Source organism: Panthera tigris, chromosome B3 (assembly GCF_018350195.1).
Source record: "Panthera tigris isolate Pti1 chromosome B3, P.tigris_Pti1_mat1.1, whole genome shotgun sequence".
Taxonomy (NCBI): domain Eukaryota; kingdom Metazoa; phylum Chordata; class Mammalia; order Carnivora; family Felidae; genus Panthera; species Panthera tigris.
Genome location: NC_056665.1, coordinates 20,927,602 through 20,943,405, shown reverse-complemented (window position 1 = coordinate 20,943,405; position 15,804 = coordinate 20,927,602). Strand labels below are relative to the sequence as shown.

At 51.0% G+C, this 15,804-nt stretch overlaps 1 protein-coding gene across 2 annotated transcripts in view; it reads right to left on the bottom strand.

Annotated features, from left to right (window-relative positions):
* Positions 1–810: 810 nt before the first annotated feature.
* The window catches only part of FAM189A1 (family with sequence similarity 189 member A1), a 434,865-nt gene continuing 419,871 nt past the window's right edge, over positions 811–15,804 (bottom strand). For both annotated transcript variants that reach the window (XM_015543684.2, XM_042988240.1), the window contains 4 exons: positions 13,027–13,102; positions 7,177–7,383; positions 5,355–5,429; positions 811–4,240 (listed from right to left, as the gene is read on the bottom strand). In XM_015543684.2, coding sequence (XP_015399170.2) covers positions 3,918–4,240; positions 5,355–5,429; positions 7,177–7,383; positions 13,027–13,102 — 681 coding nt within the window. In that variant the 3' untranslated portion in view covers positions 811–3,917. The remainder of the gene's footprint in view (positions 4,241–5,354; positions 5,430–7,176; positions 7,384–13,026; positions 13,103–15,804) is intronic.

The following is a 15,804-nucleotide window of genomic DNA, read 5'->3' as shown; positions in this document are numbered from 1 at the left end:
GGCTACAGGGTCAGTGACGGAGACAGGTCACCAGGTCTGCTGGCCCACCCCATCCCAGGGAGGACACGGGCTGCTAGTTTAATAAGGGAGAGAAGCCTTGTGCTTCTCTTGGTTTAAATTTCAGTGATCTCCAGAAGAGGTGAGTTGGGAGTACATGTGTGTATGGACCACCCATCCCAGTGGTGTCTGCTTACCTCTAGGGTCTTTTGTGGCCTGTCCCCTGGCATGGGGAGGCAGGGGTCAACATAGGCTTTGGTTAGAAGGCCTGGTGATGGGTGTTCCCCTGTTGATCTAGGGAACCTGGCCTTGTAGGACCCACCTCTGCTGACAAGCGAGCTGCTCTCCATGCTGTGAGCTACTGATGAGGCTCTTCACATCTAGCCAGAAATGGCCCATGCCCTTGGAGCTGGAGGGAAAGGGCCTCAGCTCAGGAGAGCCAGGGGTATGTGGTTGTGTTGTCCAAGACAAGGCAGGGGAACAGACTCTGGGGAGGAAATCTGTGGGCAGATGACACGGGGGGTGGGGCACACGAATGGGCAGAAGGTTTTGATACACATTAAAAGTTCAGATTGAAAGAGATCTCTGAGCCAGTGGCATGCATTCCTCCTGGAACCCTCGGATGTCACATGCACAGATGGAGGGGCAGCTCTGGGCCAGCACTGGTGGTACCTATATGTGTGTAGTCACCTGCCCTCTGCCCCCTCACCCCTGCCCTTCCCTGGAAGGATATTGGGAGACACAGGCGGCCACGGATGCCTCACGCTCCCTGCTGCCTCCTCAAGATCCTGGCTTCAGAGGCACACATGGGCTCTCTGCCTCTGTCCCAATTAGATCCAGAGACACAGAGGCCAGAAATAGTTTTTATTAAAACACTGATCATTATGAAAACACCTTGAGGTACATTAAATAAATACAACCTTCAAGTTGTACAAACAGGTCTCCTGTGACTTGAAAACAATTTCCTATAAATTCTGCCTAATAGCAGCATCTGTGAATCAATACAGCTGAGGGGGGGAGGGGAAACACATCCATCTGAAATAAGCTTTCTGTTACACGGTTTGTTACAAGCATTTAATTTGCATTGTCACCAGCTGAAGGAGACTAAGTCCTTGTGAAGGATGAGTCCCCACTTGTTTGCCACAGAGATGGGGTCCAGAGCTTCCCCCACCTCAGTGTTCTTTTGGCCCCCAGGCAAATGGCAGTGTCTGGACAGGCTGTGGCCCCACACCAAGCTGACCTCCTTTGGGTGGTGGAGAAAAGGCAGGGAGAGTGCCCAGGACCCAGGCCTTTGCAGGTGGGGGTCCCATGCCTTAGCTTTCTGGCACAGCCCAAGCTCTTCCCTGGCCTGCTGATGCTTTAACAAGAGGGGTAGGAGAGGGTGCACCAGCGAGGGAAGGAAAACAGCTTTCCCCCTGGCCATGCACCCACATGGTCTGGGCTTGGGGCGCTTGCTGCTGGGGCTCTTGGCTCCCACATGCCGCTGAGCAGAGCAGGGTCTTGGGTACTGGAACTGGCGAGTCGGGTCCCTGGCTCATTCCTGGTGGCTCTAATTGGTATTCCTCTCTTCCCAGGACCTTTGCTGGAAGCCAAGACCCAGGGCCCCGCCAGAGCCCATGTGGGCCAGCTGGGGCCCTGAACGAATGGGCAGAAGGTTCTAGCTGAGTGGTATAAAATTGGGTACAGTTTCCTCAATTGCAAGATAGAGTTACTATGAGAGCAAATGCAAAACTGAGCGTGAAAGGATGAGAGAAGGGCAGAGCCCTTGAGAATGTCCAGGCCTCTGGACTTCGGGCCAGAGTGCCCACTTGTACCCACATGGAGACAGAGGCTGCAGCAAGAGACCCAGATGGCGGAGAAAACAGTGTCCCGCCGCAGGGAGGAGAAGCAAAAGCCACAGAACAGCAGGGCAGGCTCCCAGTGGCCGCTCACGCTCACGATGGCTGCATAATACTGATGCCCCAGCTCCAGCCCAGAGGTGGGAGCAGGAAGGAAAGGGGCTGGCCTCAGACTGCAGGCTTAGGGCTCGGCCCAGGGACACTGCTGTGTGCAGGCCCCCAGGCTCAAGTGTGGGCCCCCCACATGCAGGTGGAAACCCCTGCAGCTTGCTAGGCTCTGGCTCCCCACCCCAGAGACACTGAAAATGCCCTGAATTCAGAGGCCAGGGCGACAGCCATGGACGCTTTGCTGGCAGGCTCAGGGGAGACTTTGGAAAAACCATCAATTAACTGTACCTGTGAAGGGATTTGCTTTGAGGGACTTCAAGAGCCCTCAGCTGAGAAAAATTAGAGAAGGGATTTCCCATTTTATAGTCTGGATAAAGTGCTCATAATTCATCTCTGGGGTTTTCCGATGGAAACATTCCGGTTGGCATCAAAAGGCCTTGATGGGTATTTTTTCAGCTCTCTTGCCTCACCCAGAGGTGAGGGAGGCAATGGCCAAGACCATCACTGAAGCAGAGTGTTCGAAGCTGACTGTCCCTGCAGGCTTCCTGCACCTCAGTTCCTGGGGGCTCCAGGCGTCTGGGCTGCAGACCCTCCCTGCCGCTCCCTCCCCAGCTTCCAATCACAAGGACGTGCCTTCCGCACATTGGCTACAGTGGGGTGCAAGGCAGAGGACAGCATGCAGACCCCAGACTGCTGAACACCAAGCAGCAGTGGGCAGTTGTCGGGTCCTCCCCCCGCGCTCCACATGCCAGGCCCTTGGGCTCTTGGTTCAGACATGTCAGCTCTGGGCTGCCTTGTTCAATGCAGGCCACAGCTCAGGTGCTAGTGGCCACTGTTGTAGATGGCACAGATACAGGCATTCCCACTGCCGCAGAAAGTTCTTGAAGACAGTGCTGCTCCAGGGCCATTGTTGGGAAGTGGCAGCTGGTAATGTTGCCAGAACATGAGGGGCAGGGGGACCAAGAAAGAGATGCCCAAGCTGCCATTGCAGAGAGGCTGGGCCTGCCTACCCCATGTCCCCAGCTCAGTGTGTGTTTTATAGAAAGACATGACTTACAACCTGCAAGCTCCAATGCAGATGTGGCCACTGCCTGGCTGGGAAGGGACTGCTCTGGGTCATCAGAGACTTGCTTTCTCAAGAGGTGCACAGATCCTGGGACACAGGCCTCTTTCCCCAGACCTTCACCCATCCAGGCCATCCTGGGGAGGGCAGACACAGGGAAAACCCCCAAAGGGGGTCCCCAAAAGTATCTACAGAATAGGAGACCATGGACAGAGAGCCAGAGAGAAAGTGGGGAGGGCACCCCATGGAGGGAGGGTAGAGAGGGGAGGCCCAGGAGACTAGGTGATGGTGGGGCAGAGGTGGCGGGGGGTGGGGGGGAACGTGTCCAGGAAAGCTTCCTGTCGTACCGGCTTGCTGCCTGGAGGTGGCCTGGGCCACCGTGAGGCCCCCTATAATGATTTGTTCCCATAACAGCCCTGCTTCCTGCGGGCAGAGAGCTGGGCCTGAGCTGCCATCCGTGCTAGAATTACCCATTTTCTTTCCAGTCAGAACATGATAAAGGGTTGACTAGTGAGTGATACAAACCATAGAAGAAAATGGTCTCATTACTTGTCCTCCTCTATCCACTAAACACTCAACTAAATCAGAAGTGAGGGAGAATTTTGCTTTTTGATGGCCATGATTTTGAAGATGCTTAGTGTCTCCAGTTCCAGGTGCTACATGCCTGATAAAAACCCAAAGAGTTCACAATGGCCACGAGAGTCATTTTTCTGCATCACCGGAATAGGTAGGAGGTGTCATCCCCAAGAAAACAATGGACTGGATCCTCCGCAAGAGAGGGACAGCAGTTCCCCGTCTGAGCCACCCAGAGATACTCCTGGGCTTCAGCCCCTCCTTGCACGCACAGTGGCCTCCAGCAAGGACACTCTGGCCCAGGCCTGTCCGTGTCCATGTCAAGACCTGTGACTGGTTCACACCTGGTCCAGAACATTGGCACTGAAGATGGCCTCATCCACGTGGTGCTCATCGGACGTGACAGCCGGGCGAAAGGTGCCCACCACGTGCTGTACCTCGGGAGGGAGGGCACAGTTCGAGTGTTCCAAAAATTTAGCCACCAAAACCCTGGTGTCTGCATGGGCCTTGCCGTCCATTAATGAGTGTGGCTGCTCTTTGAAGACCGTCTGTAAGGCCTCTGGCTTTAACCGGTGGTCCGTTTTCCAGGGATCTAGCTGCCCAGGTGGTGAGAGCCGGTGCCGACAAGCACAGGAGGCAGTGGCGGAGTGAGATAGGGAAACTAAAAATCAAGGGAAAAGATAAAATCTGAAAACAACCAAAACAAAACAGAAGGCAGCTGTTAAATGAATTCTTTACAAAGCAAACACAAGGCTGCTTGAGACAAACTTTTTCCTGGGATTTCCATGGTCCTGGGCTGGCGCCCTGGGAGTGTCCTGTGTCCCTTCATCCCTGGTGTGGCCTGGCCCCTCTCAGCCCTGAGTTGAGCTGCTGTTAACCTAGAGGGCCCACAGCCCCCCTGGAGCTGAAGGACTGGGGATGGGACAGCAAAATGGGAAGTGGGCGGGGAGAGAAGGGCAGGTGCAGGGTAGGGATTCCCCCTTCCTTTTGTCTCTCTGCCAGAATTCCTGAGCTCACAGGGCACTGACCCTTTTCAGCCTTCCCTCCCTCAATGACCTTTGCCCCTGTGGGTCCAATGGCATTAGAGACAGGTCTGCCTCAAGATCATAGCTGGGGGTGCCAGAGGGGCAATGAGAGCACCCCCCACAAGGTCAAGGGTGGACAGGAGCCACTTCAGATGCATCAGGGCCCTGCTCCTAGTACCCACAGGCCTGAGGCCAGGGGACCTGGAAGTAGCTCCAACAGGGCCCATGGCTGCTCTGGATAACCCAAGGAGCAGGCACTGGTCTGATGGTGCCTCCAGAGAAAGCCAGCCCTGGCCAGTCTCCTGTGACCAACTCACCAAGGACCAGATTAAGGCCTGACTTGCCCACAGCATGAGTCTGGTCACACAGAGGAAACACATTCTGGGTGGTCTGACCTATTTTTGATAGCAATGGAGCAAGCCTGATAATTAAGCATGAGAAACTGTAAAAAAAACCCAAACAAAAACAAAAACAAAAAAAAACCCCTCACACATGAGGCCAATCTCCCCTCCAAAATAGCATCTCATAAATACAGTGAAACAAATGGCCGCATGCATGTTAAGTCAGTTATAGGCTCTAACATGTCCTCTTCAGAGAGAAGGGAAGGGAAGGCCGTCCTTTCAAAGCCCACAGGGCTGCAGAGCCCGTGCTCACGGGTGACATCGGGAGGGCTGGGCTCAAAGCCCACCAGTCACTCCCCAGCCCCCCATCTCGCAGCAGGTGTCAAAGCGTTTTAGAAGAGTATCTCACCAGTCCCCAGAGCAGCCCTGGCCAGTCCTGCTTCAAGGTCCTGGCTGCAGGAGGGCGGATGCGAAGAGGTGTTGCCTTAATCAGAGAGAGAACTCCGGTAACACATGAAACGGAAAAAGGCATTCGCGGTAACACTATAATCACCCTCCCTCAGGTAAGAGATAGATTTTAGATGCTGGATAAGCAGAGGAAAACTCGTGAACTTACACAAACCCGTGCATGGATCACACAGGAGCAGCCCCACAGCTGGCATCTGCCACAGGGCAGGCAGTGTCCCCCGGCTGGGCACAGCACAGCAGCCAATGCCACAAGCAAACCCAGTGTATTTCATCAGAATGCCTCCCCTCCGCCCCATCCCATGTCTGAAGGTCCCCAGAGACCCCGGGGAGGCACATGCTTTTGACACGTAGAACAGTAACTGTCCTGTGGAGGTGCAAAGAGGCTGTGCCGACAGGGTGGTGTGGGGACGCAGAGAAGGCACTGTGACTCGTCTTCTCTCCATCCTCACCCCTAAAATGTAATGGTTTGTGGAGTCCAAATTTCCCTGAGGGGAGGATAGGCCAAAGGAAGCCATCAGGGGGCCACAGAGTAGACACTCCCTTAAACATGCACATGTAATAGCCCTAGCAGGGAGGAGAGAAGGCTGAGCCTGGGTTCAGAGGAGCCCAGCACAGGGGAAGGAGGTGTGTGTGTGTGGGGGGGGGGTGCTTCAGGAGAAGAGTCTTATGGGATCTTGTCTAGTGAGCTGGTAACTGAATGTGGGAGGGGAGGTAGCAAGATAGAGGACTGCAGGCCAAAGAGCTTCCAGGTGCAAACTCTGACGTCTCCACCAGCAGGGCCCTGGTAGGCAATGACCTCCGTGGGTTCCTAGTTCCTTCCAGGGATACACTTTTCCTGGGGCATGGGTCTTGTCTATTTGGAGGTCAGCTGGCCCAACACCACTGAGTCCAGGCAGCCAGGGGGCCTCTTCAGGGTTCTTACAGTTTCACTGGACGAAGTGTGTAGTCCAATGGCCCTGCAGCCATGATACCCACTAGTCTCTACTGGCAAAGACACGTCTGTCCTCCCCCCTCAAAACCTAGCATCATGGGAGGAAGCGTGGGTTCTCCAACCTCAGGATACACAAGACCACCTGGGGAGCTGGTGTGAAGTGCAAATCCAGGAACTCTGATGCCATGTCCTGCAGCCCAGGGAAGGCACCGCCCAACTCAAGAGTCATGTGGGTGATTCTGACCCCAGCTCCAAGCCACACACATGGAGTGCTGCCAAGGGTGCCCAGGAAATGCTACTGGAGACACACCCCTTCTGCTGGGGGCAGCTCCAGCTAGAGGGCACCCCACCCACCTAGAGCCATCACTGAGACATAGACATACCTTATGTGGTCCTGGGTCCCACCAGACCACTCAGCAGGCACTGGCACTTGCAAAAGGGTGGAGCCCAGGGTAGTCCTGGCTGATGGATGGGTACAGCCTGTGGTCATCTGCCTGACCTGAGTGCCCACCTGGGCCCCAGAGCTGGGGTACAACCAGCAGGCTAATATCAGGGGCTGGCTGACCCTGAGTGGGCTCTCATCACCCCGAGGCTTCCATCCTTTCTCTCCTTACTCCCCAGCCAGAAAGTGGAAAGCCTGGTGGGTACACAACAGGGGCCCCTGACTGTCTCTCCCTCCCTAGAGCCCTAGGGCATTAAGACCACATTCCCAAAGTGGCCCCTAAGCTGAGGTCCCAAGGCCTGGCCTTGACTCTCAGCTCACTGAGGCCTGCAGTGTCCAGGGCAGAGTAGGGCACACGCTGGGGGCACAAGGGGGCTGGGCCAGTCATACCTGCCACACTGGATGCACACGAAGTGGGGTCGCTGGTGGAGCGGGCCACACGCCCAGGACCTGGCAGTGCCTGCGTGCCCTGGTCAGGGCCCTCAGGGGACTCGAGGTCAGGTGGCAGGGGCTGTGAGGCACCCACAGGGCCTTCAGGGCTTAGGCCTGGTGCGGTGGCACCCTCGGATGCCAGGAGGCTCGAGCTATCTGCGGGCTCTGCAAGGCAAGGGACCCAGTGTTAGAACTGGCAATGGGCCACCACAGAGCCACCCGAGACAAGCACAGTGCCTGCTCACACCCCTGATGGAGCTGAGAGTGAAAATCCCAGCCTTCTGGAGCTCCCCCATAGGGGGCCTGAGCAGTCTGCCCTTCAATGCCAAATCTAGACAAACCTGTAATCCTGGGGGCGTGTGAACACCGAACAGGTCTACAGATGCTCTGTGGTGTTAAAAAGGTTTTGGGGGACACCAGATGATCTCTCAAGAATCATTCCCAGGAGGGGTATAGGGTGGGGGCATGTACACCCTTCACATTCCACAAGAGACTAAAAGTTGGAAACCATTCCCATCTCCTATCCAGGGTATCCCTTGGGGGATCTGAAGTACAGGAAGGTGGAGGTCAGAGGGTGCTTGATGAACAGGGTCCACGTAGAGAAGGGCAGGGCTTAGAGGGACATCAGGGCATCCTAGCCAGGTCCTCATGGGCCTGAGAACCTGCCTGCCCCACACAGAAGGGTACAGCCTGGGGCCTCGAGTGCAAGCCGTGCACTGGTCAGACAGGTGCAGGAACCAGCCCAGTGATGCCCACCTGGTTCTCAAAGTGTGGGCCAGGCCAGCAGCATCAGCATTGCCTGGGGATATGGCAGAATTCTGACCCAATGAATGAGGAACTCGGGGGTGGGCCCAGCCATGGGGGTTCAAACAAGCCCCTAGGGGATTCTGATGCCCCTTAAGTGTGCGACCCACTGTTATATCCCTGTGATGCTGGTCAGATCGGGCTCTAGCCCCTCACTACTCCAAGGGCCTTCCTTACCTGGGGGTACTGGATCAAAATCTGTCTTAAAATCTCAGGGGACCTGTGTGCACATTTTTTAAAGCTTGAGAAGCATTGCTCCCTCTGCTCTTTGATCCCATCACCAGGCAACGTCGCAGCTGCTTGCTGTGAGGCAAATCACTCCACAGAGGTAGATTTTTGAGGTGAGCAGCTCATCTGGGGGATGCTTTGTAAGACTCACATGAGCCTGAACAACTCCAGGGTGGGAAGCTTTGGGGTCTGTCCCATCCATCCCTTTCTGTGGGTCCTGTGGGAGGCCTCTCTGTTTCCAGTGCGCTCTGTTTCTGGGAGCTTCCCCACTGCCACGAGGTTTACAGGTGACTTACCACGTAATCCTCATGGCCCACCAGCTAACCACTCCGAAACACGGTTAAGCGACCTCAGGGGAAGAGGGTTGTGAGGCCGCCAAGTGGTGGAGCCGGTTGGAAGCAGCCCACTTCTAGAGTGCTCTTGCTTCCCCAGCCCTGCACTGTCTACCCTTGCCCTCTCAATAGATGCTGTTTCTGGAAAACAGAAAGATGAACCGAACCTCACAAATCATATGCAAAAAAAAAAAAATCTTCAGGGGTGCCTGGGTGGCTCAGTCAGTTAAGAGTCGGACTCTTGATTTCCGCTCAGGTGTTGATCTCACGGTTCATGGGTTCGATCCCTGCATTGGGCTCTGCACTGATGGTGTGAGGCCTGCTTGAGATTCTCTCTTGCTCTCCCTCTCTCTGCCCTTCCCCTGCACATGCTCTCTCTCTCAAAATAAACTTTAAGTAAACATTCTTCAGAATGATTAATCCTCTTCTTTTTTAAAATACTAGAAGAATAGTAGTAGAAAATAGGAGAATAAGTCTACACTTAGGGTGGAGAAAGACATTGTCACCATGACGGAAACCAGAATGGAAAAGTTTGATAAATCTGGCAAGAAAAATTCTAAAACTGTGTATAGCAACAGGCATCATTAACAGGGAAGCATCCCTACAGTGAATAGGAAAAGTGAGAAAATGTCTCTATTTAAGTAATAGTTTTCTTATAAATCTACCAAAAAAGAAAGAAAGAAATAACCCCACAAAACACTGCAAAAAAGTGGACCCTAAACTGACCTACACATAGGTACTAAATGTGTAAAAAGCCGTTCACACTCAATCTTGTGTGTGTACTACAGTCACCTGCAAGAATGACAAAGATCACCAGGAATGACGATGTTTGGGGTGTCATAAACACTGCTGGTGGGTGTGCAAACCAGCAAGAAAACCTTCCCAGAATGCAATGTGGCCAACACATCAAAACCTAAAATACACATTTTCTTGGCCTCAGCAATTTCACTTTTAGGAATTTATTCTAAGGAATTGATTGGGCAAACACTCAAAGGTGAATGTATAAATGTAGAGAAGAAATACTTCCCTGTATCATTAGAACACTTCAAACCAGAAAGCATAATTATTAATTCTATCAACATTATGCAGAAGTATATTAAAACTATTTTGAAGAATATTTATTTCCTGCTGATCCTCCTTGAACTCAGCTTTCTTGCTTTTTTACAGCTTTATTGAGGTATAATTGACATACAAAAACCTGTATGTATTTAATATATACCATTTAATGAGACTGGACATAATATACCCTTGGTCCCAATTTTTTTTTTTTAATAATGTTTGTTTGTTTGTTTGTTTGCTTGTTTGTTTAGAGAGAAAGGGGCAGAGGGAGAAAGAGAATCCCAAGCAGGCTCCTTAGTCGGCGTGGAGTCTGACACAGGGTTCGATCCCATGACTGTGAGATCATGACCTGAGCTGATATCAAAAGTTAGACACTCAGTCGATTGAGCCACCCAGGTGCCTCAGTCCCAATTTTCTTAAAGTCTGTGATAATCCAATGGCTGAGTTCATCAGGAAAACAGAGTCACAGAGAGAGAAATGTGACTTAGCTCTGAATATCTATAAGTAATGGAAAGATAAGATTAGGGTAACTAATCTTATCTTTAAGATAAGATTAGGGAAAGCTCATAGGCCAAGACGGTAACTCGTTCTTGTACACCCTCACTGGCTTGTGCTGTGAGACTGTACAGTAGTAATAATCCCAGTGAACTTGCAGTTTTTCACCTAAATAGATCACAATTTCTCCTAATTAATGTATGATGATATATTTAGCATACGTAACATATTTTCCTTAACTCTTACCAATGGACTTCATTGTCCCTGTAAGTTTTTATTCTTATGAAAAACAAAAGTTATCTTCATGCTTATGGTTTTCTTTTTTGTTTTCTTCTTCTTCTTCTTCTTCTTCTTCTTCTTCTTTTTTTGCATTATTCCCCTCGGGCGGTTCTAGAAGTGTGATCACCACATCTAATGGCATAAACATTTTATGGCTCTTTATCAAGATGCTCCGTCAAAAGGGTTGAGTTCCAAGCTGCCAGTCAGGGCTGGGTAAAGCACCTGCCTGCGGCCTTGCCAGCATCCATATCCCCATTACTATTTTATTTCAATAGGTGAAAAATAATACTAGAATTTATCTCCCTCCCACCCCCCCTCAAAAAATTTTAGAGTTAAATTTGTGAGTCCGACAAGGTTGTAGGACGCAAGAGAAATCACACAAGAATGAATCACATCTGTCCCATAGTTGGGCACATGTACTAACAATGAGCAGGCAGAAACCAAAAGTAAAAACAGAATACCATTTACAGCTGCTCCACAGAAAATGAAATTCCTAAGTATGCCCTTAACAAAACATGCTCAGGATCTGTATTCTGAAAATGATAAAATACTGATGAAAGAAATCAAAGAAGATCCAGATAAACAGAGAGACAGACGTACTATGTTCCTACACAAGAATGTTTAGCTTTGCAGGGATAGAAATTCTACCCAAATTGCTCTACAGGTTGAATGCAATTCTGGGGCACCTGGGTGGCTCAGTCTGTTGAGCGTTCAACTTCAGCTCAGGTCATGATCTCATGATTGGTGAGTTCAAGCCACCGTTGGGCTCTGTGGTGACAGTTGGGAGCCTGGAGCCTGCTCTGGATTCTGTGTTTCCTCCTCTTTCTATCCCTCCCTTGCTCATGCTCTGTCGTCTGTCTCTCTCTCAAACAATAAATACCGCCTCCCCCCCAAATTGAATGAAATTCCTATTAAATTCCCAGCTAGAGTTTTTGTAGACACAGACAAGTGGATTCTAAAATTGACATGGAAATACATACACTCTAGAGTACCTAGAACAATCTTGACAAAGAAAAGCAAAGCAGAGGTTGGGCTTGCCTGATATTAAGGCTCACCACAGAGCAACAGTCATCAGGAGAGGGTTCTAGTGGCAGAGGGACAGACACACAGATTAATGGAACAGGATAAGAGGGCCCAGAAATAGACCCATGCCATTATGTCCAGCTGGGTTTTGACAAAGGTACAAAAGCAATAAATGATCTGGGACAGTTGGATATGCACAGCCCCAAAAATGACATTGACCTCAACCTCAGCCCATACAGAAATTACCCAGTGGGGGGGGGGCATCTTTTCTACAGTGAATCCTGCTTGGTCTGCCATCCCATGAGCCTCTGTCAGTACTTCTCCATATATTCCTGCCCACTTCTAGGCCTGGCGCCTCTGCCAGGAGTCAGTGCTGGAAGCAGCCCCGAGCTTCTCAGTCAAGCCCAGTTAACTGTCTGGAGCCTGAGCAGTGAGGAAGGCCTAGCCCGGATGAATTCCTGACTCCTCTGTCCATCACTATCTGCCCTGGACTCCAGGAGCCACCAGGCTGCTCGGCCTTTCCAACCATGCTTTCCTCCAGAACTTGTGTTTTCAGGAGTGATGGGGCTGGAATGGAGAAGGGGGAGCCCCCTCAGCCCAAAGTCTAGAATGCACTTGGGGACTGAGACACACTGTGCCCTGAAGTAGTCTCTAGGAAGGTCACAGGACACCACTTCTTAGACACAGCTTTTGATGACTGCTTGGAGCCACCAAGTAAAGGACAAGGTCACTTCCAAATCCCACAACTGCAGAGACCAGGCTTCCTACAACCCAGAGGCGTCCTCACAGAAGGATGGCCCCTTCATATTTCTCAGATGTTAACTAAGAGTTGGGGTCAAGGGCAGACAGCCCTGGGACTATAATGCGTGTCCTTTCTGAGACCCTTAGTCCTCTCATGAATTAGCTGAGTTCTGTCTCTGAACAAACCTGCCCCCATGAGCCCACCTGGGGACCCAAAGAAGATGGAAACACCCAACCCTCATCCATGTGTCCCTCTGCTACTCAGGCTTGTCTGCTCTCCTGACACCTCAACTACCTCCTCACCTCTGGCTTTGCCTTGCGGCTCCCACCCCACATCTGAGATCGGACCTTCCACATTTTTCCTTCAATGCCTTCCAGGACACAACTGGTAGTGTCCTTTCCCCAGTGCTCCCCTTCAAAGCCAATGGGCCCAGAGGCCCAGGGGCCCAGGCCTGGCCCCTTCCTGAGGGAGGAGCCCAGTGGATGTGAGCTTGGTACAGTTTTTGCTCAGGGAAGGGTCCATCCCAGACGGAGTCAAGCGCTCCTTCAAACCCATATCCCTCAAGTCGAGGAGAAAGGCGCTGGAGTAGAGGGGGGCAAATCCCACCAGAGAAAGCATGAGATCCCCCAGGTGTACTGACTTACTACCGCTGCCAGTAAGGGAGGAACTGTGGAGAACTAATATGGTACTAAACAGCACAAGCTGTAGCAAATTCTATCCCCTTAAAGAGTAAGAAATGGTGGGAAGGCAGTCGCAGGAAGGAGGAGAGAAGGAAGTAGGAGGAGAGAAGGAAACATGCTTTGAGAAGTATAAACTTATTTCAAATGATCAAAAGGGTAAGATTACCTTGTGTGCTGAAGCCAGCAGTGGCATCTGGGTCCCTGGGGCTGGGCTCAGTCGTCGGCTGATCTACACTCGTAAGCTACAGCAAGAAACAGGTCATCAGGTAGTTTGAAGGGCACAGCACAACAGACTCCAGAAATCAAGGCTGACTTCAGAGCTCATCTTCTAGAAAGAAGTACTAAGTGACATGTACTTACATGTCTGCCATTCTCCCCTAAATTTATGCAGTCAGGCTGTGAGGATGCCAAGGCCAGAGGGTTGCTGCCAAGGCCAAAGCCTGTTTCTCTTTCTGAAATCAGAGTGCCAAGCAGTCCCCAAGAGCGCACCAGGGCCAGGTACCAGCCACCCTCAGCCCACTCACCTTCCACTTCTAGGGAGCACTCTTTGGGACTGAAAGAGGCCACATAGGATCCTCCAGAGTCACTGCAGGAGGTAGGAGAGCCCCTGGCCTCACTTCTAACCCCTTCCTCCCAACAACTCTTTTCCCTGCTTCCACACCAGGAAGAATAAAGCCACAGGGGGACAGTCAAGAGACCTGTAATGCTCTGGGCCAGCATGGCTTGGGCACAGGGTGGGCATTTAGTAGACAGTTTTGGCCTCGGTGAGCTCTCACACTCCCCCAGAGCGTGTACTTGCCCCATTTCCCTCCTGCCTTCTGCAGATGGAATCAAGAGGTTACTCAGAAGGCTTTCCTCCCTGTCCAAGCTTGGGTTCAAGGTCCAGATCCACTCAGGCCATGTGCCGGGTTGAGCACAGGCCCCGTGGCCCTGGGCACACTGTCTTGTCCTGTCGTGTTGAGTGGCTGTGAAGCTTGCATCATGTTGGAAGTTATCATGCTCTTGCAGATTTCTTCTCAAATAGATCATTCAGCCCAGAGAGGCCATCAGGAGGACAAGCAGGGGAAGACCAGGCCTTCTTGGCTGGGTGAGGGTAGGGCACATCTGCCCTCTTGCCCTGTCTTCACTTGCCCATCTTCTGCTCGCACACTCGGTTCCCACTGTGACCACATCTGTTCCACCCCTACTGTAGGGCACAATGGTCCCACATGGGCCATGTGTCTGGGTGTCACAAATACCACATACATGTGCCCCTGTGCTATCTCAGAAAATGATTTCTGAATCCTTGTATTATTTCAGAATTGCTTTGGGGACTTGCTTGCAAATAATGAGCTCAGGGGGAGGCCTGGGAAGTTCAGGGGGTCCCCTGCGGCTTGGTCCCATTCCAGCTCAGGTAATTACGTCTCTGCCTCCCTTGTCTCCTGCTACTTCAATCAGACAGCTGATCACCTTCGGCTCTTTCAACCAGGCTGCAGGCCTCTCACCAACACAAAACAGGTGAACCGTGCCCCCGGGGGCGGGGAATGTGCGACAGGGTTTGGGGGGCAAGAACCGCACTTGCGGGGAAGAACCAGAGCTGCCTAAATGTTCCCTTTGATCCCACCTATGTGTAATACTGCATGCACTATTTTCCTTCCTCAGCACAATCCTGTTCTGCTGGGGAGGGAATCGGGGGAGGGAGACTCACACAGCCACCAACACTCACCTTCCTTTTCACTGAAATCACACTATGCCTACAACCAATGTTGGAAATCTCTGTTGAGAATATTCTGCGAAATCACGCAAAAAGGAACAATATCCTCAAGGTGCGTTTCCTTCCATACTCCTCCTGACCCTTAACATTTTTTTTTTAATTTTGCAGGGATGGGTGGCAACTTGGAGGCCTGATGCCTGAAGAAAAGCTTCTGGTAATAAAGAAATATAAATAAAACAAGAGGAATAAAATGCGCCGTGGGACAAGGTCAGGAGGAAATTGGATTCATTTCATATTTCATAGAAGCATCACTGGCTTCCCTCTGGCTCCCGGTCAAATCTGGTTTTGAGAGGAGACAGCTCCTGGCAGTGTATCTATCACATCTGGTAAGCAGGGTGTCAAGGGTTTAATTTGAATTTGGCCTTCCCTCATGGCCAACGCCACCTTGCCACACGAAAGCTGTGGAGGAAATAGCTGTGAGGTTCACACGGCATTTTCGATTAAATATAAGGGCGGCGGAAAAGGGTGGAGAAGAAACATACTTGTGGCACAGAATTTAAAGTGAAACTCTAGTTTAGCAATAAAAGTTTATAACACAGCTCTTGCAGGAGAGGGCCACTGAGAGGAGATGCTGTGTGTATGGCCTCACATGGGACACTCAGAGGCTGCATTTATTTGTTCCTAGACACGTTATTTTGACCAGTTGTGATTAAAAAGTCAGTTGGCAAAATAATAAAGATCAGAGCAGAAATAAACAATATAGAATCTAAAAAAACTGTAGAGCAGATCAACGAAACCAAGAGTTGGTTTTTTGAAAAAATAAACAAAATTGACAAACCTCTAGCCAGGCTTCTCAAAAAGAAAAGGGAGATGACCCAAATAGATAAAATCATGAATGAAAATGGAATTATTACAACCAATCCCTCAGAGATACAAACAATTATCAGGGAATACTATGAAAAATTATATGCCAACAAATTGGACAACCTGGAAGAAATGGACAAATTCCTAAACACCCACACTCTTCCAAAACTCAATCAGGAGGAAATAGAAAGCTTGAACAGACTCATAACCAGCGAAGAAATTGAATCGGTTATCAAAAATCTCCCAACAAATAAGAGTCCAGGACCAGATGGCTTCCCAGGGGAGTTCTACCAGACGTTTAAAGCAGAGATAATACCTATCCTTCTCAAGCTATTCCAAGAAATAAAAAGGGAAGGAAAACTTCCAGACTCATTCTATGAAGCCAGT